This window comes from Herpailurus yagouaroundi, unplaced genomic scaffold (assembly GCF_014898765.1).
Source record: "Herpailurus yagouaroundi ecotype Mexico unplaced genomic scaffold, PumYag 182, whole genome shotgun sequence".
NCBI classification, from domain to species: Eukaryota; Metazoa; Chordata; class Mammalia; order Carnivora; family Felidae; genus Herpailurus; species Herpailurus yagouaroundi.
This window is the reverse complement of record NW_024412413.1, coordinates 6705806-6728393: the sequence shown is the minus strand read 5'-3', so window position 1 is coordinate 6728393 and position 22588 is coordinate 6705806. Positions and strand designations below refer to the sequence as shown.

General features: G+C 59.5%; 1 protein-coding gene across 5 annotated transcripts in view; it reads right to left on the bottom strand.

Moving 5' to 3' along the window:
* NFAM1 (NFAT activating protein with ITAM motif 1) overlaps window positions 1-22311 on the bottom strand; it is a 32595-nt gene extending 10284 nt beyond the window's left edge. The window contains exons 1-3 of one of the 5 annotated variants that reach the window (XM_040490657.1): window positions 22230-22311; window positions 7709-8038; window positions 6396-6508 (exon numbers count right to left, since the gene is read on the bottom strand). In XM_040490657.1, the coding sequence (XP_040346591.1) occupies window positions 6396-6508; window positions 7709-8003 (408 nt within the window). In that variant the 5' untranslated portion in view covers window positions 8004-8038; window positions 22230-22311. Of the gene's footprint in view, window positions 1-6395; window positions 6509-7708; window positions 8039-8130; window positions 8154-10718; window positions 10841-17609; window positions 17724-21535; window positions 21790-22229 lie in introns of those variants that run through there. The other 4 variants (XM_040490656.1, XM_040490659.1, XM_040490655.1 and 1 more) reach the window with 4 other exon arrangements.
* Window positions 22312-22588: the final 277 nt, after the last annotated feature.

The following is a 22588-nucleotide window of genomic DNA, read 5'->3' as shown; positions in this document are numbered from 1 at the left end:
AGGAAAGGAGTCGGGCGTCAGGGCGGGGGATGGGCAGCTCCCACCGCGCAGACCCCCCCCCCTTGGGAAAAAATAGCAGATTGTCACCAGGCTGCTCAGAAATTGATCACTCAGCACCTCCTCCCACCCACCTTCCCCAAGGAAACGGGGCAAATGCCTCCAAGACCCACGTCGAGCCACCTGTCTGCCTGCGCTTACGGAGCGGTCAAGACCCCCACGGGGTCAGCCAGTGCCCGGCTCAGGGGAGACAGGCAGTGCAGGACACGGTGACAGGGCCCCTGGCTACGGAGCTGACTGCTGTGGGTGGTCCGATGTCCAGTGCCACTCTGCCCCTCATTGGCCCTGTGGCCTCATTCATGCCACTTCCCCCCTCCGGGCCTCACTTCCTCCAGCAAGAACCCTCTTTTGCGAGATTGTTGCAGAGAGGCGGGGAGGTGACCAGGGCATGAGTACTTGGCACTCAGTCCTCGGCCAACCAACACATGCCCGTCAGCCACCTCCTGTTGGCCAGGTGGTCCAAAGAGGTGGACGCTGTCCCTGCGTTCCTGGAACCGAGGACCCCGTGGGGAGACGGACGATGAACTCCCAGTTTTGCCAAAGCAGGGTTCATGCGCTGACCGACAGGACAGAGAGCCTCCGGCGCACACTGGTGGGGGGGGCACGCCCCTCACCTGGCAGAAAGGGGGTTTTAACCCTGAATGCTGAGGAACTACGTCGGGCAAGAGAGGGAGGGGAGGCAGGCAGAGGGAACGGCATGTGCCAAGGCCCTGAGGTCTCCAGGAACTTCAAGAGAGTCAACGTGGCCAGAGAGAGGCGAACCTGCCACAACGAGCAGGGCTGAGCTAACAGTGTGGTCTCAGTGGAAAACATCTGAGCGCTTCCAGCGGGAGGACGGCCCTCCTCGTGGCAAGCACCACACCGCCACCAATGGAGCCATAGCAGCCTCGTCTCGGGGCAGGGGCTGATTAAAAATCCTGGCCGCCTGCCCGTCCCCAGCCCGTTTACTCGGATTAGCTCTCCAGAGCTCCTCAACTGTCAGGCAGAAGCCGGCACCACCCCGGTCGCAGCCTAATCATCGCCCAGGAGAGGAAGGCTCACCGGATGCCAGGTGGGGCCCTCTCTGCGCGCATCCCCCGCCCTACCTCATGTGCTTCTCAACACACCGGCAAGACAGGTTTTCAAGTCACCTCCGTTCCCCACGTGAGGACGGGGAGGCTCAGAAAGGGCAGGCGACCCGCCTGAGCGACCCCCCCAGAGCCGGAAGGGGCAGAGGTAGGATTTGAACCCGGGTCCGTGTGATTCACCAAGATGGCCGACCTGAGAGTATCAGTTTTCGCCTCTCTGTTTTGTCCTAACGTGCGGGTCTCGTAGGCGGTTAGATAGGTGTTGGCACCCGCGTGGCACTTCACAGCCTATGATTCTCTTTACTGCCTGCGGAAGTAGACCCTACAGAGGGGGAAACTGAGGCATGTCTAGCTAGTCAATGACCGCCTTTGCACGGAACCTAGACGTCCTGTTCCAAATCTAGTGTCCTTCCCCTGCACCATCTGTCACAGAGGCCATGGCTCACCTCAAGACAGCCGGGGGCCTGGTGCCTCTCCCCTCGCTGACCCTGCCAAGGCTGGTGGGTGCGAGCTCATGGGCAGGGGCTCTTCTGGGCCCCGGGGGGGAGGGGGGGAGGGGGCAAGACCCAAACCTGTCCTCGTGGTGCTTCTCCTGAGACCCGTGGGGCCACCAGGCAGGTAAGTACCATTGTGGGGGTGTGGGAGGGAGCCCCGAGACTGCCAGGGGGCCGGGGCAGACTTCGGAGGGCTTGCCGTGTCTCCTGAGGATGGGAGAAGAGTCTGAGAAAGTGTCACAGGCCACGGGGACAACGCACGGAATAGCATCAGGGCAGGAATATCAGGTGTCGGGGACACGCTCGAGGACAGACTGTCTGAAGGAAAGTAACTGATGGAAGTGAAAGATGGAGGCAGCACACGAGCAGGAGGCTGGCGAGGGCGTTGCCACACCAGGCGGGGTCCACAAGCCACCAAATTTGGTGACATTTGCATTTTCTAAGGCTTCTCCACTCCCGCCGGTTTGGGTGGGCTGCAAGTGGCGAGGGGCGGTAAGGGGAAGAGGCAAGAGATCTCCAGGAGTGGGGGGGGGGGGAGTCCTGGGCTGTGGCGCAGAGGGGGTGCCCCCCTCGAAAAATCAGATGAGCGCATTTTGTTTCGGGGCTGGGGATGCTCCGCCCCTTGGAGCCAGCCTTGCCCTACCCAGGTGCCTTGTTCCCTGCCATCAACACGTGTCCTTCCAGTTGGGCTTTTCAAATGAATACACCAATCCGTGTGGCCGCCAGCAGCTCGGGAAACCTGTAGAGCCCCAGCTTCCCCCTCTGTGAAATGGGAACAATCCCGTCGCCTTGCCTACCTCGCAGCCTGGCCATCTTCGACTCACCTTCCAGGTCTCAGTGCTCACTTACTAAGCCGCTCCTCCCACGAGCACCGAGCATGTGTCAGGCTCCCCCTGGCAAGGGGGAGACGAAGTCCCTGCCCTCTAGGGCTTAAGTTATGGTGGCGGAAACAGTGGCAAACACAAAGCACAGGTGTGGGGAGCAGGGCCGAGGGGACATGAGTGGAAGCAGGGAGACCGGTGAGGGGGTGACGGCAGCCCCAGGCTGGGGGGCGGGGCAGGGGAGAAGGGGCTGGATCGCAGACAGATTGTGGGCAGGGCTTGCTGTGGGGGAGGGGGAGGAGCCCAGCACAGCTCTAAGGCTTTGGGCTGAGCATCTGGGGGCATGGTGCCATTTGCAGAGACAGGGCAGATCTGGATGCTAAAGAGTGATGTCGGGGGCAGGGGGTGCGGACGCCTGTGGGCCTCACACAGCGGGCCTGGTCTGGAGCCCGGGGAGGAGTCTGGGCAGCGTCAGGGGTGAGGAACATCACTTCAGGAGCAAAGCCGTCACCAGGGAGTGTAGACCGAGCAGGGAGAGCGCTGAGGAAGGAGCCTGAGACGTGCAATGTTTAGATACGTGTGACCAGCCCAGGGCTGCTCAGGGGTCCTGGAACCCGGGGAAGAAGCCTGTGGCGGAGGAGGGAGACCTGCTGTGTCACATGCCCTCAAGGGCTGAGGACCGAGCAGCCTGCTCCCGGAAGCAACCTTCATCCCCAAGCCGGGTGGGAGCCCTCCAGCCTGCTCTTGTGGTAGGAAATCATCGGCCTTTTCTGGGCCAGTGGCTCCCGGCTTCGATTCATTTCTCCACAGCTGCCTGTGCTCCTGGGGTCCTCTGTGCCTCCCCCTCCCTTCTCCTCTTGCCTCTTGGCCCCCATGGCCGACTGCCTGGCCTGGTCACGGGCTGGGAGGGCCCCCTGCACGCTCGGTTCCTGCACTCGGTTCAAACCATGCTGGCCTGCGAGGGGACGGGCCACCGGCGGCCATCCAACTCTGGAGCGGCATCCACGGGGTCTGCATCCCAAATTTGGATCCAGTTCCAGGGAGCTCTGGGGACACAACACGAAGGCAGCAGTAACTTGTGGCCTTCCGAGATCTCTCTCCTTCAAGGCCGGGTCTTGCACCAGCCCTTCCTTCCATATGTGCACGGAGGGAAGACAGGACGTGTCTAAGCGCTTCGTTCCCCTGGGGGTCAGGCACCCAGCTGGTGCCTCGCAGACGCTGTCTTTTCCACCCTGGCCAGGTGAGGGGGAAAATCTATCCTTCTCCCAATTTCTGGAGGAGGAAACCAAGGCTCAGAGAGGGCTATGGCTCGAAGCGAGGGCAGGGACTGCATCTGTCTTGCTTTCCACTGTGTCTGGCACTCAGCCCAGTGCCTGGCATCTACTAGATATTCGAGAGCTATTCCTGGAAGGAGGCAGGGAAGGTAGGAGTCATTGAAGCCAGGCAGCGGGGTGAGGGGCTGGGATTGGAAGTCAAACTGGGATCGGCTGAGTTTGACCCTGCCTCCCAAGACTTTCCTGAGCACCTACTCTGTGCCTGGTGCCTCCTTGGCCTTGCAGGACCCTAGACCCACTCATCACAATCCTGTTTTGCAGAACAGCGGCTGAAGCGGAGGCTCAGGGTCAAGGTCTCGCCCTGCCCCGGCTCTGCCCTCCACCTGCTGTGCTTTGCGCCCACAGAAGCCGCTTGTGCGGTCACTCACATAAGCCTGGCGTGGGGGTCCGCAGACGGAGTGTGGGTCCCTCACCACCCCCGCCTGAAGCCCGGTTTCTGGGTCCACACCCCAGTTCCAGTAGACGTTCGCTGAGGGGCAAGCCGATCAAGAGCCGCCCTGCCCGTTGCTGTCATGGGAAGAGCAGAAGTGGTACAGGATGAGAGCCAAGCTGGACACACAGTAGGTGCTCAGCACGTGTTGGTTGAGGGAGGGAGAGTAGGCCCAGTGGCGGGTGGGTCTCTGTCCTAATCCTGGGATTCCTGGGAGGCCCAGAGAAGCGTTTCGTGCCAACTTCTGCCTTCACTGCTCAGCTGTCCCTGTGGCCAGGCCAGGGGCAGGGGGTGGGGGGTGGAGGGCAAGGGCCCACGGAGCCGGCATGGCCCTCTCGTACCTCATGGCAGAGTCCGCACCTGGCCAGAGCAGAGTGGACCCCTTCTGCAGCTTGTCGGCAGGATGAGCCACATTAGGAACAGGTCATGCCAAGGCCACAGCCCCCATCTGTGGCGTCCCAAAGCAGATCACAGGACAAGAGAGGAACTGGAGGGGCAGCTGAGGTTGTCACCAGGCTCTGGCCCACAGCTGGGGGGAGGGGCAGCCTCTGGAAGTTAGTGGCAGATAAAGTGGCCGCGTCCACCTTTTTTGAGACCTTGGAGCCTTTTCTGGAAGAGCGATTGTGTCTCCAGCCTTGAAACGAGGTGGGAAACTGAGGCCCGGGTTCAAGTCCCAGGCCTGCCATCTCTCCCCCCACCTCCCTGCACTCAAGCCACACGACCCACGTGGGTCTCCCTGCAGCTCCTGCCTCAGAGCAGCCACGCCTGCTGTTCCCCTGCGGGACACACTCTTCCTGATGTCTGCCTGTCCGCCATCCTTCCGGGTGTGCTGTGGGGAGGTCCTCCCTGGCTATTGCTTAAAATAGCAAGCTCCCTCGTTCCACACTCACCACTCTCTTCGCTTTGCTATATTTTCCCCCAACACTGATCGCACCCGTTATGCTACTTGTTTGTGTATTTGTTTATAGTCTGTCTCCCCTCAGCTGGAATACAAATTCGATGAAGGCAGGGATTTCCTGGGGATGAATTTTAGTCATTGCTGTAGCCCCAGGGCCTAAACAGGACCCGGAATTTAGTAGGTGCTCGATAAATAAGTGTTGAATGAATGGACACATGAATTCCCATCTCAGGGTTCGGTGGGGGGTGCTTCCCTGGGTGTAGATAGGGACCGGCACTTTGGGTGCAGCCGCTGAAACTTTCTTGATCCAAGGAGCCCACATGGCTGTGCGAGAGCCCTCACCCCACACTCAGGGCCTTAGCTGACTGAGATGTTCCCCAGGCTCGGCCCCCAAGGCGAGGAGCAGAGAAGCTCTTGGTCCCTAGAGAGGGGAGCAGTGGCCTGAGCTGCTCTGATTAAAGCCTTCAAGGAGCCAGGACAGAGGGTCCAAACCACAGCCCGGGGCCCTGATGGCCATCTTTGTACCCCAGAGCTGCACAGAACCTGGCACCCACTGGGTAATGCATTATTCTTTCACCCAGCATTTACCGAGCACCCACCCACCACGCCTGGGCACGCGCGGAGCCACGGAAACAAGCTTGACCTGGTGTCTGTCTTCATGGCACTTGCTGCCTGGCAGGGAGGGCGGGCAGGCGTAGAATGAGAAACCACAGGGCTGGGTGACAAGGACCTCGACAAGACCCCTGTGGGGAGGCACCCCGAGCAGGAGTCGGCCAGGCGTGGAGCTGGACGAAACCGCCCAATCCACCTGCCCTCCAGCCCTGACGGCCACGTGCTTTCTGCACGACCAGGGGAAAGTCACCCCCCTCTCTGGGTCTCACTTCCCAGGGCTGCACGGTGGGGAGACACCTCCCTCACAGAGCAACGGTGGGACACAGATGACAGCAAATGCTTCTTCCTTCCTTCCTTGAGAGCAAATGCTTCTTCCTTCCTTCCTTCCTTCCTTCCTTCCTTCCTTCCTTCCTTCCGGGGAGCTGGGGATCCGGAAAACCCAGGACAGGGGCTCCTGATCTGGGGAGCTAGAAATGTTGGCATGTGGGCTCGAGGGTTCCACCAGATACCCAGAAGGGCCCATGACCTGGAAAAGGCTGAAGAGCCCTGGTTTCGAGCAATGAGATCAAAAGGCAAGGAAGGGGTCCCTGGTGCAAGAGGCCAAGGCCCACTGGGACACCGCGCCCCTGAAGCCGCAGGGAACGGGGTGGGGAAACAGCCTCTGGGTGCGTGCGTCCCCTACCTTCTTCCAGAGGAGCAGAGCCGTGACCACGATGCTCAGCAGGGTCAGGAGGCCCGTGAAGCAAAAGAGCAGAAGCTTCTGGGCGCCCTGTGGGGGCTCTCGGTACCCTGTGTCTAGGAGGAGGGCAGGGAAGCAGAGGGTTAGTTCCCCGAGAAAGGCTGGGGCACACCCCACCCGGCCAACCCCCAGGCCCCCAATTCCCATGTTCTCCTTTACCCAGGACTCCACTCGCAACACTCCCTGCCGGGGGACGGCCCCCCCCCCCACCAAGCCCCCACCTCTACCAAGGTCCTCGCTTTTGGCTAAGCCCCTCTCTGTGTTTGCCGCCTTGATTCTGGTTAAGGGCAAGGACCACGTCTTTGCTTCTCAAGTGCCCCTGTCTCGGGGTGAACTGGTGCCACCGATGGCCGCTTGTGGGACCCTAGGCGAGTCATGTCATCCTCCAGGGCCTCCTCACCGGTGTGCCGCAGGTGAGACGGGGCTCACACGGGCAGGTGCGGTGAGGGTGAGGGGCCCAGTTTGTCCTGGGCCTAGCTGGTGGCTGGCCTGCACCAGGGGTAGGTGAAGGGCACAGTCCATCCTTTTATCCCTCCCTCCCTCCCTCCCTCCATCTGGCTGGCAGAAAACTGCAGAGTGCCAACTACATGCCAGGCGCATCAGTGTCTGTTATTTATCAAACACTTCCTATCACCAGACGCCAGCCCTTGCACACGGCATCTCATTCTTCCCCGTAAGAGCCCTTGACGGGCAGGGTTTTGCCATGAAGGCCGGGCCCACAGCCGCACCCTGGCCAACCCAGCTCCGTGGCGTTCCCAGCCCCCAGCCCCGGCTGGTGGGAGGCCCCGGGGCAGGTCAGAGAGTCACGGCTTTGCTGATAGGCTGTTCGTAACTGTCTATAGTCATCGCTCCTTTGAGGATGTGATGAAACTAGGAAGCTTTCCCAGAAATACGCACATGAGCCCAGCGCTCAGTCACGGGCTGCCACAGACACACACGTGCAGCAGCCCAACTTGTGCCCAGCCCCCCCCCCACACACATTGTGCCGGAGGGACACCGAGACCTAGGGCCCAGTGGTTTCTCTCGGGTACCCGTGGGGTGGCCAGAGGCATAGCTCCATCCCAGGCCTCCGTCCTTCCCGAACCGAGGTGGGTGTCGGCACGCCTGTGCGGCCAGGGGCTCCCTGAGGACACCCTGTTCTGTTTTGCCAAAGCTGATAGAGGAGGTGTTCCCCGCTTTAGGTCCGGGGCCCCAAACCCTACAGTGTGAACTCTCTGGGCCCTTCGCCCTGGGGAGAGCCCGGGAGGGAGCCTCACCTCGGACCAGGATGAAGATTCCTTTGCTGATTCTTATCAAGTTTGGCCAGTGCACGGAGCAGTAGTAGGTACCGGTGGCTGACGCATTGGGCAGCTGGGGCGTGACCCAGCATTTCAGGCTGTGCGTCTGGTTCTCTTGGACCGGGTGGGCTGAGCAGTTGATCTGCTTCTCGGAGCTCCTCTGACTCTGAAGGTCCACGTGAAAGTACCAGGCTGTGAAGTCCTTCAGTTCGGGGGTGTGCGGGTAGGAGATTTTGCAGCCAAAGGAGATGGCCTCGTTGGCCAGAGAGACCATGATGGGGGCGCCGATGTGGGTCACCAACTGTCCTCCTGCAGTGGAAGGAAAAGGAGAGAGCAGGAGCCTACCCTCCGGGCCGCTTCAGTCCCTTCTCCCTCCTGAAGGCTTCAGCTCACACTCCTACCTTGCAACGCAGCCACGGCGTGCGGTAAAGCCAAGTGCTTTGTCCGTACAACCCTCCATCTCTCAGCACACCCAAGGCGAAGTGTGTAAGAGCTCCAGTTCACAGAGGGGAAGAGTCCGAGGGTCAGGGAGGTCACCCTGCTAGCTTTCAATCTCTCAGCGGGTAGGGAGTGGAGCTGTAGCCCTGCCCAAGGCAGGCAGACTCCAGACCCCACATTCCTAACCGCATCCCTACTCAAAGGCCAGGAAGCCACGTTGGATAAGAGCACCGGTTGGAAAAGACCCAAAGCTGCCGAAGGACAAGGAGTAAAAGAGGAAGGAGGCAGGAGACAAAATCAAGAAACCTTTCCTGGCAGAAGACACACAGAGGGGAGCCATGGCTCTCCCCGGCCTGAAGGAGGAGGCACGCCAGGCATCAGGAGGGACAAACCTTGCCCTGAATCTGTCGCACCCAGAGGCTGTTTCCCCACCCCGTTCCCTGCGGCTTCAGGGGCGCGGTGTCCCAGTGGGCCTTGGCCTCTTGCACTAGGGACCCCTTCCTTGCCTTTTGATCTCATTGCTCGAAACCAGGGCTCTTCAGCCTTTTCCAGGTCATGGGCCCTTCTGGGTATCTGGTGGAACCCTTGAGCCCACATGCCAACATTTCTAGCTCCCCAGATCAGGAGCCCCTGTCCTGGGTTTTCTGGATCCCCAGCTCCCCAGAAGGGAGGAAGGAAGGAAGGAAGGAAGGAAGGAAGGAAGGAGCATTTGCTCTCATCTGTGTCTCACCGTCAGTCTGTGAGGGAGGTGTCATCTGTCGCACCCAGATTCTGTCGGGACATTCCTTGCCCTGCCTAGCAAGGTCACGCTGGAGTCCTTCCCCCCCACTCCCACCACAGGCCACTTCCCGCTCTGCGTCCACCCCTGAGGCCCCTGGGCCTGGGACTCCCACCTCTTCATCTGGCCTCCTCCCACCCAGTCCCCAGACTCAGCGTGGGATCCACCCTTTTAGCCACATTGTCCCGTTTGGCCCTCCAGGCAACGGCACCAGGCCAGTGCTTCCTCCTGGGGGCCGGGAGGTTGGAAGCCAACCAAAACCACCAGGAAAGTGGTCTCGCCAGGGCCATTGAGGAGGCCTCTCCTCCTCCCCCCCGCCTGCCCACCCCGGGGCCTCCGCGTCTCTTCTCTGTGTGTCTAAGAGGCCTGGGGAGGCCAGACACGCTGTCACTACTCCAAGGCCGCCTTCCTGTTTGTCCAAGCAGGAAGACGTTCATCCAATTGTCTTCAAAATTATTTCCCCGTTTGAGGTATCCTTCTAGAAAATGATCTAACGTGCTAGTGTGATTAGGCCAATCTTTACAATTCGGGGGACATCCATAAAAAGAGATGGCCTTTGTTCTGCATTCTGCCAGGGTTCGTTATTTTACGGTCAGAAGGTTAGGATCGCGACAGCGTGTGGCCCCGGGTCAGGTCTGCCTCGGACAGGAGAGCCCCAGACCTCAGAGAAACCACACTCTCCAGCAGCGAAGAAGGAGGCAAGTCTCTGTCGACCAGGAAGGACGGACAACCGGGGAACAGCGGGTAAAAATTGAGGAGGAGGGGTGCAGGCCTGTCACTGCCGAGAAGGAGCCTGGGTCCTGGCCGGATGGTGCAGCCCACCGCCTCCAAGGCCTCTTACTCTTATTGGGGTGTTAGCAACCCCGGAGTCCGGACCACAGCAGCCCGGCTGCCACCTAGGCCGTGCCAGCCCCTGCCCTGGCTGGGCACAGCTAAACACCACGACAACCCTTTGAGGCCACCACCGCAGCCCCATTTTGCAGACAAAGACCCCAGAGGGTCCTAGAGGCCCGAAGCCACGGAGTCCCTAAGTGGCCAAGCGGTATTTGAGCCCAGGCTTTGTCCGTGCTGAGGATGTGAAACCAGCCCCCGGACAAAGTGGGTAGTCGAGTCAGGGACACAGTCCTGTGTGGCCTGGCCTGGGGCTGGTTCACGGTGGCAACCGACGCCACATGCAGATCCCCGGCCCAAGTCCCAGCTTCCCAGAGTTGGAGGCCAGGGGGCTGCGTGACAGAGAGCATGGGTGCCGAGAGGCTTGGAGAGGGCGCCCGCCTGCCCTTTGGGCACCTAGCCCTCACCCCAGACCCAGAGGGGCTTCAGTGGGACCCTCCCAAAGCTTGGAGTGTATCCCCCACCGAACGAGGTGGGTTGGGGCAGAGCGAGCTCCCTGGGGACCCTCTTGCATTTCATGGGCCACCCAGAGGAGCACGTGGCCCAGGGAGGAGGACTTGAGGGCGAGACTTAAATTCCTGGGGCTGAGGAGGGAGGCAGAGCCGCAGGAGCACAGCCGGTGCACAAAAGTGCCCGAGGGGACCCACTGCCAGCCCTGTGGGTACCCAGAGCACAGGGCCAGCTGTCACAGCACCCACCAGCAGGGCTCCTCTGCCCTCTCCCTGCCCCTTCCCTGTCCCCCGTCTCGACCCAGCTGACACACGGGGAAGGACGCCAAGGGGGCTCCAGGGGGGAGAAGAAAAAGGGACCCTCACCCCTCACTCTCACACAGGCCCCAGACGCTGCTTCAGCATGCACCGAGTTCAGCCTTTTGGCTGTTACCCTGGTTGGAGAGACGAAGAACCGGGGCTTCGAGTCTGCCTGCGAGTGACCGCTGGGCAGAGCGGCTGGAGCGGCCAGGCTGGCTTGGCTTCCCCCGCAACATCTCCCTGCGATGAAAGGTCTACGGGGCCGCGGGAGCCCCGCCAAGTCGCTCTTTGGATAATCCTCCGGGAGGCTGGTGGGTTCTTGGTGCAGCCCAGGCCAGGACTCAGGCAGGGAGGAGGGAGAAGCCTGGCTTGTTTTCTGTAGGGAGATGGGTTCGTCCAAGTCACAGAGCTCCCTGCCTGGTAGGGAGAAGGGCCTGGGGACGACGCTCGCGTGGAGCCGGGGCAGAGGTGGGGCGGTGGTGAGGAGAGGACGGCCAGAGATGGGATTGGGAAATAGTCGGATAGCGTGATGCCTGAGAGGACCCCACTCCGAAGGGCCACCACCCCAGCCTGAGAGGACCCCGCTCCCTAGGGCCCCCAGCCCAGCCCAGCCCTGCCCCGGAGCTTGCTTACTTCCAAGGCATCTCCAAGATCTCCCCTCCCCACCCCCACACCATTACAAGCACAGCCGGTTTGCTGGGCAGCGTAGGCTCTACAGCTAAGCCCTCCGCCACCCCCCCACACACACCCGCCCCGCCACCAGCCCTTGGCAGGAGGGGTGTCCTCAGGGATGGCACACCCTCCACCCCTCACTTCTCTGTAGCTCCCAGGACTGCTAGGAAGTCTGGGGCCTGGCCAGAAATGTGGGTTGGGGGCGTGTGGGAAAAGCCTAGTTTCTTGAGGTATCAGGCCTGGGTTTGGATCCTGCCTTTGCCGCCCGAAGTCTGTGCCACCTCCGGCGGGTGGCTTTCTTTCTCCGAAGCTTGGTGTTGCCCCTGAAAATCGGGGAGAGCAGCAGAGGGTTGGCATGGGATTAAGTGGGGCCAGGAACATCAGAGGGGCCACCAGGCCGAGCTGCCTTTCTTCCCCGGGCACCAGAAAGAGGCGAGGAGGTCAGAGGAGTCCTCGTCGAGCCTGGAAGGCCAAATGCAGCCCGACCCTCTGCCTGTGTAAGCGACAGGCCCACAGCGGGGCGGCCGGCCAGCACGACAGCCTGTCTAGCTCCCCGGGCCCTGGCCTGGCCTGGACACAAGGGAGTGGGTGACACCCCGGGGTGCAGACCCTGGGCCTCGTCCCCAGGCCCCCCCGCCAGGTGTGCAGGGGCTCAGAGCCTGGAGAGCCCTCCCTCCGGCAGTGTCCCTCTGTCCTCCCCCCATCCTGAGGATCTGTTGCCCCTGTTGGGAAAGAGTCTGTCTGCCACCCGCTGTCACCAGATCCTTCCTTTTCTGGTTCTTCTTTTGAGTCTGTGGCCACGTGAGCCGCGGGTCTCACTGCCACCCTGGCCCCGCGACCCTGTGCTGAGTCCCTTGGGGGAGGGGCTCGCGGTCAAAGAACTTGACTCGATGCAGGAAGGGTGCCCGCTCCATCTGCCCTCCCCACACCCCACACATCGCACGCCCCCATTCACCCGACAGCTCCCCTCCCCTGGGCTCCTCTCCCCTGCAACCAGAGACCTGCCCTGCACTGCTCCCGAGGGAGCCACAAACCATCCTGCTCACCCTGCTGGGCTGCCCCACCAGGGGAGACCCAGGAAGGAGACTGAAACCAATTTACATGGTGAACACCAGCAGCTAAAAAGAAAATAGAACACGAAGCATTTTGTGCATAACAAGGGCACTTTCTGTGACCTCCTGGTTTCAGTTAAATTCACATAACTGGGTTCAGACGGGGTCATGCTATAACAAGCGTCCCTTAGCTTTGGGCCACCTTTAAAAAATAAAAATTTCAAGTCCCTTGATTGGAGGATCCAAGCCGTGCCTCCAGGCCCTGCGCGGCCCAGCTCAGCTGCCCTCTGCTCACTCGCCCCCAAATACCAGGCCTGCCAGGCTCTTGAGTCTTTGCCCACGCTAGTCTCACTGCTCCGAATGCCCTCCTGTCCCCTTCCTCTCCCAGGACTGTGCCGTCACCCTCTCAATCTGCAGGACTTCCTTCCTTCCTGAGCCACTCCTGGGTTCCCGACTCCCCCTGCTTGGCACAGTTTCTCAGGCATTGCTGGTAAGCCCCGTGATGAGACGCGTCAATGTCCCCGGGGGCACCCTCCCCTTTTGCAGATGAGAAAACTGAGGCTCTGAGAAAGGAAGAGGTTTGCCCAGCATCACAGCTGGTCAGGAGTGGGGATGTAATTTTAAGCTGGTCCTTAACCCCACACCCTTTTTTTTTCTTTTTTCTTTTTTCTTGTTAATATTTACCTATTTGGTGGGAAAGTGCAAGTGGGGGAGGGGCAGAGAGGGGAGGACAGAGGATCCGAAGTGGGTTCTGCGCTGACAGGCTGACAGGCTGACAGCAGTGAGCCCGATGTGGGGCCCGAACTCAACAAACCCACGAGATCACGACCTGAGCCAAAGTTGGACTGTCAACTGACTGAGCCACCCAGGTGTCCCTTAACCCCACACTCTTTTTTTTTTTTTTTTTTTTTTTTAATTTTTCAATGTTTGTCTATCTTTGGGACAGAGAGAGACAGAGCATGAACGGGGGAGGAGCACAGAGAGAGGGAGACACAGAATCGGAAACAGGCTCCAGGCTCCGAGCCATCAGCCCAGAGCCTGACGCGGGGCTCGAACTCACAGACCGCGAGATCGTGACCTGGCTGAAGTTGGACGCTTAACCGACTGCGCCACCCAGGCGCCCCAACCCCACACTCTTAACCACTGGTCTATGCTACAGTTTTAAAATCTGAGAGCAAGAAAAAGAAAACATTTCTCAAATGAAAGAGCGGTACCCCTTTATTTACTTTTTTTAAGTTTATTTATTTTTTTGAGAGAGAGAGAGTGCGAGTGGGAGAGGTACAGAGAAGGCAGGGGGACGGACAGAGGATCCGAAGGGGGTTCCTCACTGACAGCAGTGAGCCCCGCCTTAGGGCTCGACCTCTTGAACTGTGAGATCATGACCTGAGCTGAAGTCAGACGCTCAACCCACTGAGCCACCCAGGTGCCCCCAGCGCTGCACCCCTTTAAAGGGAGCTAAAAATTCGGAGGCCATTTCCCTAGATTTGGGTCATCTAATAGGCAGACATGTCTGGCAGCCTATGGGATCTGGGGACGAAGGTACTCATCAGAAATGACCCTGCAGCTTACGGGGGACAGCGACTGCTGTCCAGCTCAAGGGGAGCTTGTGGCTCCCAGAGCAGAAAGCAAGGGGCCCCAGGAGCCCTCCACAGACTGGTCCGGTGGCAGAGACAAGCTGTGTCCCTCCTTCACTCCAGCAACGACATCCCTCCACCCCCAAAATCTGGTGCTCCCTCCTTCCCCACTCTTTCCATCTGCCCTGGCCTCGAGGCCCCTCTGACCCACCCACTCCTAGGCCAGGCCTTGGCCCCAGCTCCCCGCTCTGCCCGGAACTCAATCCCTTCTACAGCCCCCAAGCATCAGCATCGTCAACCAGGGGTGTGAGAGCCCAGACGTGCCGATCAAAGGTATCCATCCCGACTCAGGTCGATTTTAAAGGAAAATACTTTGATTCCCCAGCTACAGAAGAAAGCCGTTCCCACGGTCTTTATTTTAGGCATGCAGTTTTGCCCTCCAATTTAATTCTGGCATCTCTCAGACCATGCCTTTTTTTTTTTTTTTTTTTTTTTTCAAGGCCCATCTGAAGGGCTCCCGGGAAGACACAGAAGTGGGGCTGCTGGTCTTATCACAGGGCTCCGGCCGTTTGCCTGAGCACGCATCCCAGGATGCCGCAGAAAAACGGGTGAGTCCTTCAGGACACGGGCATCAAACACAACGGCGCGTGGCCAAGTGGCTGATTAGGGAGAAGCGTATAGCAGGCGTTGGAAGGCAACCTTTGAACAGAGAGCGTGTGTTATGAAGCTTTTAGTGCTGGTGCCCTCCAACACTGCCATCAGACTGGCTGTCACATCTTTCAACACCTCCGAATTACAAAGCTACATACGGATGTGGCTTGCCTCGGGGGCCATTTCCACAGCCCGCCTGCGTTCTGTTCTAAAGCCTCCAATCTTTGGACCCCGGGGTGCACCGCGGCCAGGAGGGGACACAGACCAAGTGCAGGATGTCAAATGTTTGGTCCCAGAAATGTAGAAGCTTCGTGGGTCTTAATTGGCATTTTTACGGCATCACCTCTCCTTCGGCTTTGTGAAGAGGCAAGTTGTTCAAACTTTGGAGCTCGTTTGGACTCCGTTTCTCCCTTTGTACCCTCCTCTGCCAGCAAAGACGGACATCAGGACGGAGTGGACCAAAGAGGAAGGGTGAGAGGGTAGACCCCGCCACGGCACCCACCGCAGTATGCTCTCTCCAAGTCCTGCCAGGGAGGACCGGGCCCTGTGCCTGGGCAGAGCTGACGGGTGAGGCTGGAGAGTGGGGAGATAAAGAGACGTCTCAGAGCCTGCACAAACCCAGAGGAGGGGACCCAACCCAGCCGGGAGGGGGCAGAGACTTCCTGGAGGCATGACCCTTGGATGGGGTCCATTGTTTTTCAAACTATGATTCTTTAGGCCCTCTTCCCCCCATTATAAAAGCGAGACATGCTCACTGTAGAAATTCTAGACACTGCAGCGAAAGATCAAGAACACTGAACCGGCCTGCGGTTCTGCCTCCGTGACATCATGGCTGTGGACCTCGTGCACATCCCTTTACGAGCTGGGCTTTGAAGGAGGAATCGGAGGCAGCCGGGTGGGGGAGGGGGGCGGAGAGGGGGTTTTCAGCGCAAAAACCTCTCGGATGAAGCTTCGAGAAATCTGGAAACCAGACACCCGTCCTGTTGGTAGTTGGGGGGCTCAACAAGGCGCAGTGGAGTCGTAAGGGTTGGGGGCTCAGGGAGGCGGGAGGTGGAAGGTGGCAAAAGTCATCCTGGAAACCCCGGGGGAGCCTCTGTGGGCTTCTGGATTGGGAATTGACGCAGTCACATTTTGTGTTAGAAAGACAACAAGAGAGGGGCGCCTGGGTGGCTCAGTCGGTTAAGCGGCCGACTTCGGCTCAGGTCATGATCTCGCGGTTCGTGAGTTCAAGCCCCGCGTCGGGCTCTGTGCTGACAGCTCAGAACCTGGAGCCTGTTTCAGATTCTGTGTCTCCCTCTCTCTCTGACCCTCTCCCGTTCATGCTCTGGCTCTCTCTGTCTCAAAAATAAATAAACGTTAAAAAAAAATTTTAAAGAAAAGAAAGACAAGAGAAATACTACAGAGTTCCAGTCTTCCTCGACTGCCTAAGCCCCTTGCATTAGTGATTCGGTCTGAGGGCTTGGGACCCCCTCCTCTTCCAGCCTCCTTTTAAAACATAAATGCTTCTGGCTGTCAACACACTAACTCCTTCCTGTAGACGCCTTCCCCAGATCACTTTTATCTTGACTTCTCTTAAATCTCTATCTCCCCAAAGACCCGGTACCCTCCAGGCACAAAATCACTCACTGCCCTCTGTCCTCCCTCTCCTTCCACTGGGCCAGCCCTGTCCCTGCCTCCTGTAGGCCTCCTCCCCTCCCACCACCAGCGGAGCTCAGCAAAGACCTTGGAGGCTAAGCTGTGGCTCCTGCAGCTTCTGGCCTTGACCCTAACCTGCCGGTGACTCCCTCTTTGACCTTTCCTCCTCCCCCCAGAGCTCCCCAGCCTGCACCTTCTCTCTCAGGCCTCTCTCCGGCTTTTTGTACACAGTTCACCTCTTAAGGTTGGGCATGTGTTCCCTGGTGCCATCGGCACCCTCGCCTGCCCCGGTGAGCCCAGTCGTGCCCTTCAGACCTCTGAGCTCCTGAGGCTCAGAACCACAGGTGAACTGGGGGGACAAGCCGGCCATTGGGTTTGTCGGGGCCTGGCTGAGTGGGCCACAATGGGCCCCACAGAGAAGGTAGCACAGTTCGACCTTGGCTGACAGGTTGGAGTCACCAGGTGGGGGAGTGAGAGGACCCCTCCCAGGAAAAGGGAGCAGGAGCAAAGGGGTAGCGGCAGGCAGTCCTCCAGCATGGCTCCAAAGTGGGTTGTGGGTGTGGGAGGCAGGAGCCGGAGGAAAGGACAGCTCAGGGCCAGGGGGTGGGAGAGGGTCTCGTCCAAACCCCCCACAGCAAGGGGCCAGCCGATGTCAGTGAGTTAGTCTCCGGCCATGGTCCACGGACCCGTGAGCGACCATCCTCGTATATAAAGGTTTTCTGGTCCAAGCATGTACCCTTTTAAACTTTTTAAGTTTTGCTTTGAGTTGCCGAGGGGCCTTCAGAAATAGGCCTTGGGCCCTAGGAGCAGAGCGGCAGGCGAGGCGTCCGCCGGCTGTGGGATACCAGCCTGTGGGTTGGCCTGGCTTGGCGTCCCCTTCCCCTGAGCCACCGACAGCAAGCACAGACCTGGTTCTGACCTCACCTTCTTCCGCACGGCCCCCGTGCGGCCCTGAGGGGAGCAGACACACATCAGGTTCACCATACCACCTCTTACAGGCACCCCGCCCCACGGACCCTTCCTGAGGGGTCCCTGATGGAGGTCCCAGGGCCACCGGTGGTCCTGGAGGTGTCTTCCTGTCACCCCAGCAAGAGGTCTGCACGGGAGGGTGCCGAGCGCCCTGCCGGGGAAGTGGGGGGCTCAGCGTGGTCAGGTGACTTGGCCACATCTTCCATGACTGGACCCCAGGCCGGCCAGACTGTCCTCACCAGGGTTTCAGGAGCTCCGCCTGCCAATTTCACACCTACTCCCTCTCCAGGCTCAGGTCACCCCCTTCCCTTCCTCTGCTTTCGGCCCCCTACCCCAGCGCCTCAGGCCTGCACTCCCACCAGGGTCCCTAGATCCACAACAAGCGTGAGATCCTGTTTCAGGGCCCACGTTTACCCGGAACTCCAGTATCCACACTCTTATTCCCAAGACATCAGGGTCTCGTCCCTCTACCTGCGCTGAGGAGCCCGGGGCCCACCTCCTGCCCCTGGACCCAGCTCCCTCTCCTGGAGGCATCAAGTCTCCACCCAGCCTTCTTGGACCGCCTCCCGGGGTTGTCTGTGGCTGAGGACTTGAGTCCTTCCTGCTGTGGTATCTCCGGCACATCCCCCGAGGACCAGGCACCGAGCTGGGGATCGAGGATTCAAACCACGAAAGTCCGCACGTTTTCCAGCCTCCCCGAAGCTCACAGTCCGCTTGGAAAGAAGCAGCCTTAACGGGAACGTGTCCCCTGGACGCACTGAACACACAAGGGCCGGAGACCACACATGAGTGTTCACAGCCACAGACAGGAAGCGCGTGAAGTGTGGATCATAACTAACTTGCGGTGAGTTCATCCAATGGGACGCTCCACAGCGGGGGCTGGCGGACGTGCTCCGTAAAGGGCCAGAGAGTAAACATCTTACACCTCGTGGGCCAGATGGTCTCTCTCGCAACTACTCAACGCTGCCGACGTAGGGTGACAGCGGTCACAGGCGATCTACAAATGAATGAGTGTGGTTTGTTCCAATAAAACTTTACTTATGGACACTGGCATGTGACTATTGTATAATCTTCACGCGTCACGACATGGTCTTCTCCTGATTTTCTTCCAGCCATTAAAAACCAGAAAGGCCACTCACGACGCGCAGGCCAAAAGGCAGCGGGCTGGATTTAGCCCTGGGGCCTTTGCTTGTGATCCCTGCTCTGTGGCAATGAAAATAAACAAACCACAGCCACACCGTCAACTAGATATATCTTAAAAAGCGTCACTCGGAGCGAAAGGAGCGTCACAGAAGAACAGACGGCATCGTTCTGATCATACAAAGTTCAACACCAGGCAAGTCCAGTCTATACCATTCAGGAACACATACCGAAGGGCAAAACTATAAAGAGATGCCGGGACACGATTGCCCTAAAAGTCTGGGTGGGAGAGAGGGGTGTCTTGGTGGGGGGAGGAGGGGGACCAGGGGCTGCGGGGGCCTGCAGCGTTCTCTGAGTGGGAGCCGCACAGGTCTTTGTTTTAGAACACTGATTGTACTTTTCCGTGTACGTATTATAGCTCACGAGTTAAAAAGAGAAAGTCATGACGACAGGGCCAACCGGAACCCCTACCTGACAGGCATTTAAAATCCACCCAGTGGGATCCGTAACCCACTGCTCCGCCGAGAGCCCCTCCTCTCCAGTCAAACTGAACCTCTCCCCGTTCCCTCCCCCTGCCTCTGCCTTCTGGCCTCTCACGCTGTGTCTGCCACCCACCCACCTGCTCCGCCTCCTCCCCATCTCGGCTCCCTTGCCCCCTCCAGCCCTCCCCCTGCCCCACCTCTGGCGGTTCTCTCCGCCTGCCTCGCAAGCTCTTTATTGGGATTAGACAAAGATGAAAAGCAGAGGCCAATCCTGACAGAGGCTCGGAGCTGCGAGCAAGAAGGCAGGAGGCTCCTGAACATCTTTAGGACAACAAAGCGAGCGGGGACACCTGAGTCTAGAGCCAAGGGGGAGAGGGGCGAGCCGGCATCGGCAACTCCCTCCTTGGCTCATGTCCTGTCACGTCCTCTGGGCAGATCTCAGCGTTTCTGCCAGGCTGCGGGGTACGGGTTCTTCACCTCCGGGTCCCCCCCCCCCACCGCCAGTGCCTAGAAGCGGTCCTCCTCCAAGGACATTTGAGAAATCACTATAGCCCAGAGTTCTGGGAAGGCCGGGAAGAGAAAGGGGACTGACATTTGTTGAGGACACAGAGGCTCAGAAAGGTTAAGTCCCTTGCCTAAGGTCACACAGCAGTCAATAGAAGAAGGTAGGACTTGAACCTGGCCTGTCTGGCCCCAAAGCCCCGGCAGGTGACTGACGAGCCACCCCTGGGGGAGAGCAGTTGCCCATGAGACCACAGTGGCTGCCAGACCCTTTGAGAAAAGCAGAATTGGCAGGGAGCTCAGAAGACCAGAGGAGAGCAAGCTTGAGTCCCGCCTCACGATGGGAGGAGGGTTGGGAACAATAGCGGTTCTGAGACACCATTCTGTTGGGATGCTGTGCTAGAGGCCACTGGAAAAGTCAGAAAGACCCCAAGGAGCCAGAGGGCTCGCCAAGATATCCAGCTGGCCAACTGAATCTTGAGTTTCGATGGGCTCTGCTAGGCTCAGCGAGGAGGTACTACCATCCCACCCATTTAACAGATGAGGCAGCGGAGGCAGAGCGACATTAGGAACGTGCCCAGGGTCCTGGGGCGAATTACAGAGCTCAGATCGAAACTCAGGCTGAATGCCCTCGCACGCACTCAACACTGCTTCTTTCTGCAGTTCAGGAAAATGGCACGGTGACCCTGGGCGTCAGTGACAGAGAGAGCCAGGCACCCGCAGGGGCAGGACCAAGAGAATTGGGGTGCCGTCTGCTGCTGCAGGAGGTGCTGGAGGACCCCCAGGCTTTTCCACCTCTTGTGAAAGAGCAGAGTTTGGGAAAGGTGCTGCGTGTTGACAGTGAAGACAGTTACAAAAGCGCTCCTCACAGCAGCATCCCGCAGAGTGTCATCCACTGTTACCCAGGCGTGCAGGGTCCCTTCAAGGGAGGAGGGGCCGCACAAAAAGAAATGAAGGGAATTGGAAGGCAATTAAGTTAGAAATGACCAAGCGTGGGTCCCACCAGCAGGCTGCGTTTCCTCGGGCCATCTCCGAGCCGGCCATCTCTGGGGGACGGGAGAGTGCAAAGGGCACAAGGTTAAAGGGGATGATGTCGCAAGGGGCCCAGCCCAGGAAACCTACAGTAGGTACCACAGTCGGCTCTTGCCTTTTTGGGGGGAGGGGAGAGAATTTTTTCTATGAGGAATGTTCTTTACAAAGAAAGCGGAGAGGAGCCCCACGAGCCCGCTGCCAAGGGTCCAGGCTTGGGCTTCAGGCTGACTCGGGTCTAACCTTGACCTGTCCTCACCTTCTAGGCCTCAGGAAAGCTACCTGGCCTCCCTGGGCCTCAGTTTCCCTGTTTTTGAGTGGCTGGCAGGGACAGTACCCCAAGGCAGGCCGGAGCGGGGCTGAGTGGGAGAGTAAAGCCCAGATTAAGTGTTCGAAGAGGCTAATTCACGACAATAAGGATATAGCTGCCGTTGTTTACGGTATAAAGAAAAAGGTAGAGGACAAAGCAGAAAGGGGGCATAAAAGTCTAGACGAAGAGGAAGAAACATTCCTCGGCTGCACGGTGGGGCGGGGGGAGCCTGGGAATCCAAGAGGGACCCCGGTGTGGACAGCCCGGTGAGGCACACTCCTGGGGGTGGCTTGGATCCAGGCCACCCAGCTTCTGAGGGGATCTGGGGCCAGGAAAGGGGGCACAGCGCTGGTCCTGGGAACGGCATAAGCTCCCGTTGTGGCCTCTGGTTGGACTTGAGGAAGTGGAGAGTGCCACCCTTTCTGGCAACAGTGACAATTTTGTGGCCCGGGGCACAGTGTTCCTGGTGGCCAGCCCCTGGCTGCCCCTCGTCTCCCTGGCTAACACGGGGAACAACGCTGAGGGTGGCTCTGCGGCTTTGCAGGGTCAACTCTGTGGCTCCACCGTAAGATTCCTTAGGGGTGAGCTGTCCCTCCCCACTGACCCCACGCCTATTCTGACGCCCCCTGGCCTCAGCATGCCTGCCTCCCACCTTAAGGCCCAAAGTTCAGGCTGTCGGAAGAAGGCTGTGAGCATAGCAGTGGGGGGGGGGGGGGGGGGGGAGCGCCGTCCCCACCCCTTCAAAAGCCACCTTGGCAAGGCATTAGCTAAACATCTCCTGGGTCCCTGAAGGCTTCCCCTGTGAAGTCTGCAATGTTCAAACGCAACCAGCAAATCTCCCGAGACAGGTCCCCAGGAATTAGCTGCTCGGGCAGATGAAAGTCACTCTGATGTGCGAGCCAGGGAGTGCGTGGGAAGAAGGAAGGCGGCCGTACCTGCGAGCTGCAGGGTCCAGGGAAACAGGAGCAAACCCAGGAGCTGGGGGCCCGAGAGCGGGTCTGGCGGGGCCCGACACCACGGAGGCCGCCTCTCCATCCGGGCCTCCTGGTCAGCGTTCCTCCTTCCTCTCTGGTTCACGGGAGGGGATGGTCTGCTGGCTGTCAGTTCCCTTTTGCGTCCCCACAAAGCTCCACCCTGGCCACCCTTCTGCTTCCTCGGGGCCTCACTGGGCCTGCTCCTCTCAACAACCTGGGGCGCCTGGGTGGCTCAGTCAAACATCCGACTCTTGGTTTCGGCTCAGGCCATGATCTCACGATTCATGAGCTCGAGCCCCGAGTCGGGCTCTGTGCTGCCAGCATGGAGCCTGCTTGGGATTCTCTCTCCCTCTGCCTCTGCCCCTCCCTCACTTGCTCTCTGTCTGTCTCAAAATAAATGAGTATACATTTTAAACAATAACCCTGGACTCTCTGAACAAGTCGCGGGAACAGCCCCAGGCAGCGTGGCCTCTAGGTGAGGAGTCTGGGGCTCACACTCCCCCCCCACCCCCGACAGGGCCTCCGAATCCACCCCATGTGGTGTGCTTCTCCCCTCCTCGGCCCCCTTCTAGCCGGTGGCCCAACCCGAAGACACTGGTGACACAGGATTCGCTCCCGCCAGTGACTCCAGGGTTTGGTTTAGCTGCTCACTCACGTCTGACGCTTAAAATGACTGTGTTCACACAGACTTCCCCTCAGAGATGGTCCAGGGGCCCCCTGATGGATGTGCTCATCCAAGGGCCGGGTTCCAGGTGGAGAGGGCTGGGAGGGGCGGGGTGGGGCGGGCGCATGATGGCGGAGGGGCCGGCAGCGAGGGTGAGGGCAGGAACTACACGGTCCCAGCCCTGAATGGTGCTAGAAGGCCGGCTGCCCGTCATCGGCACAGCTAGGGCCACCGTGGGAGCAGCGCAGAGGCCCAGCGGAGGCCTCCTCCCTGACTCACCTGAGATGTCTTTCCCTCCCCTCCCGCACCCCTGCTGAAGGGGCCCTGGGCTTGAGCTCATCCCCTCCCCC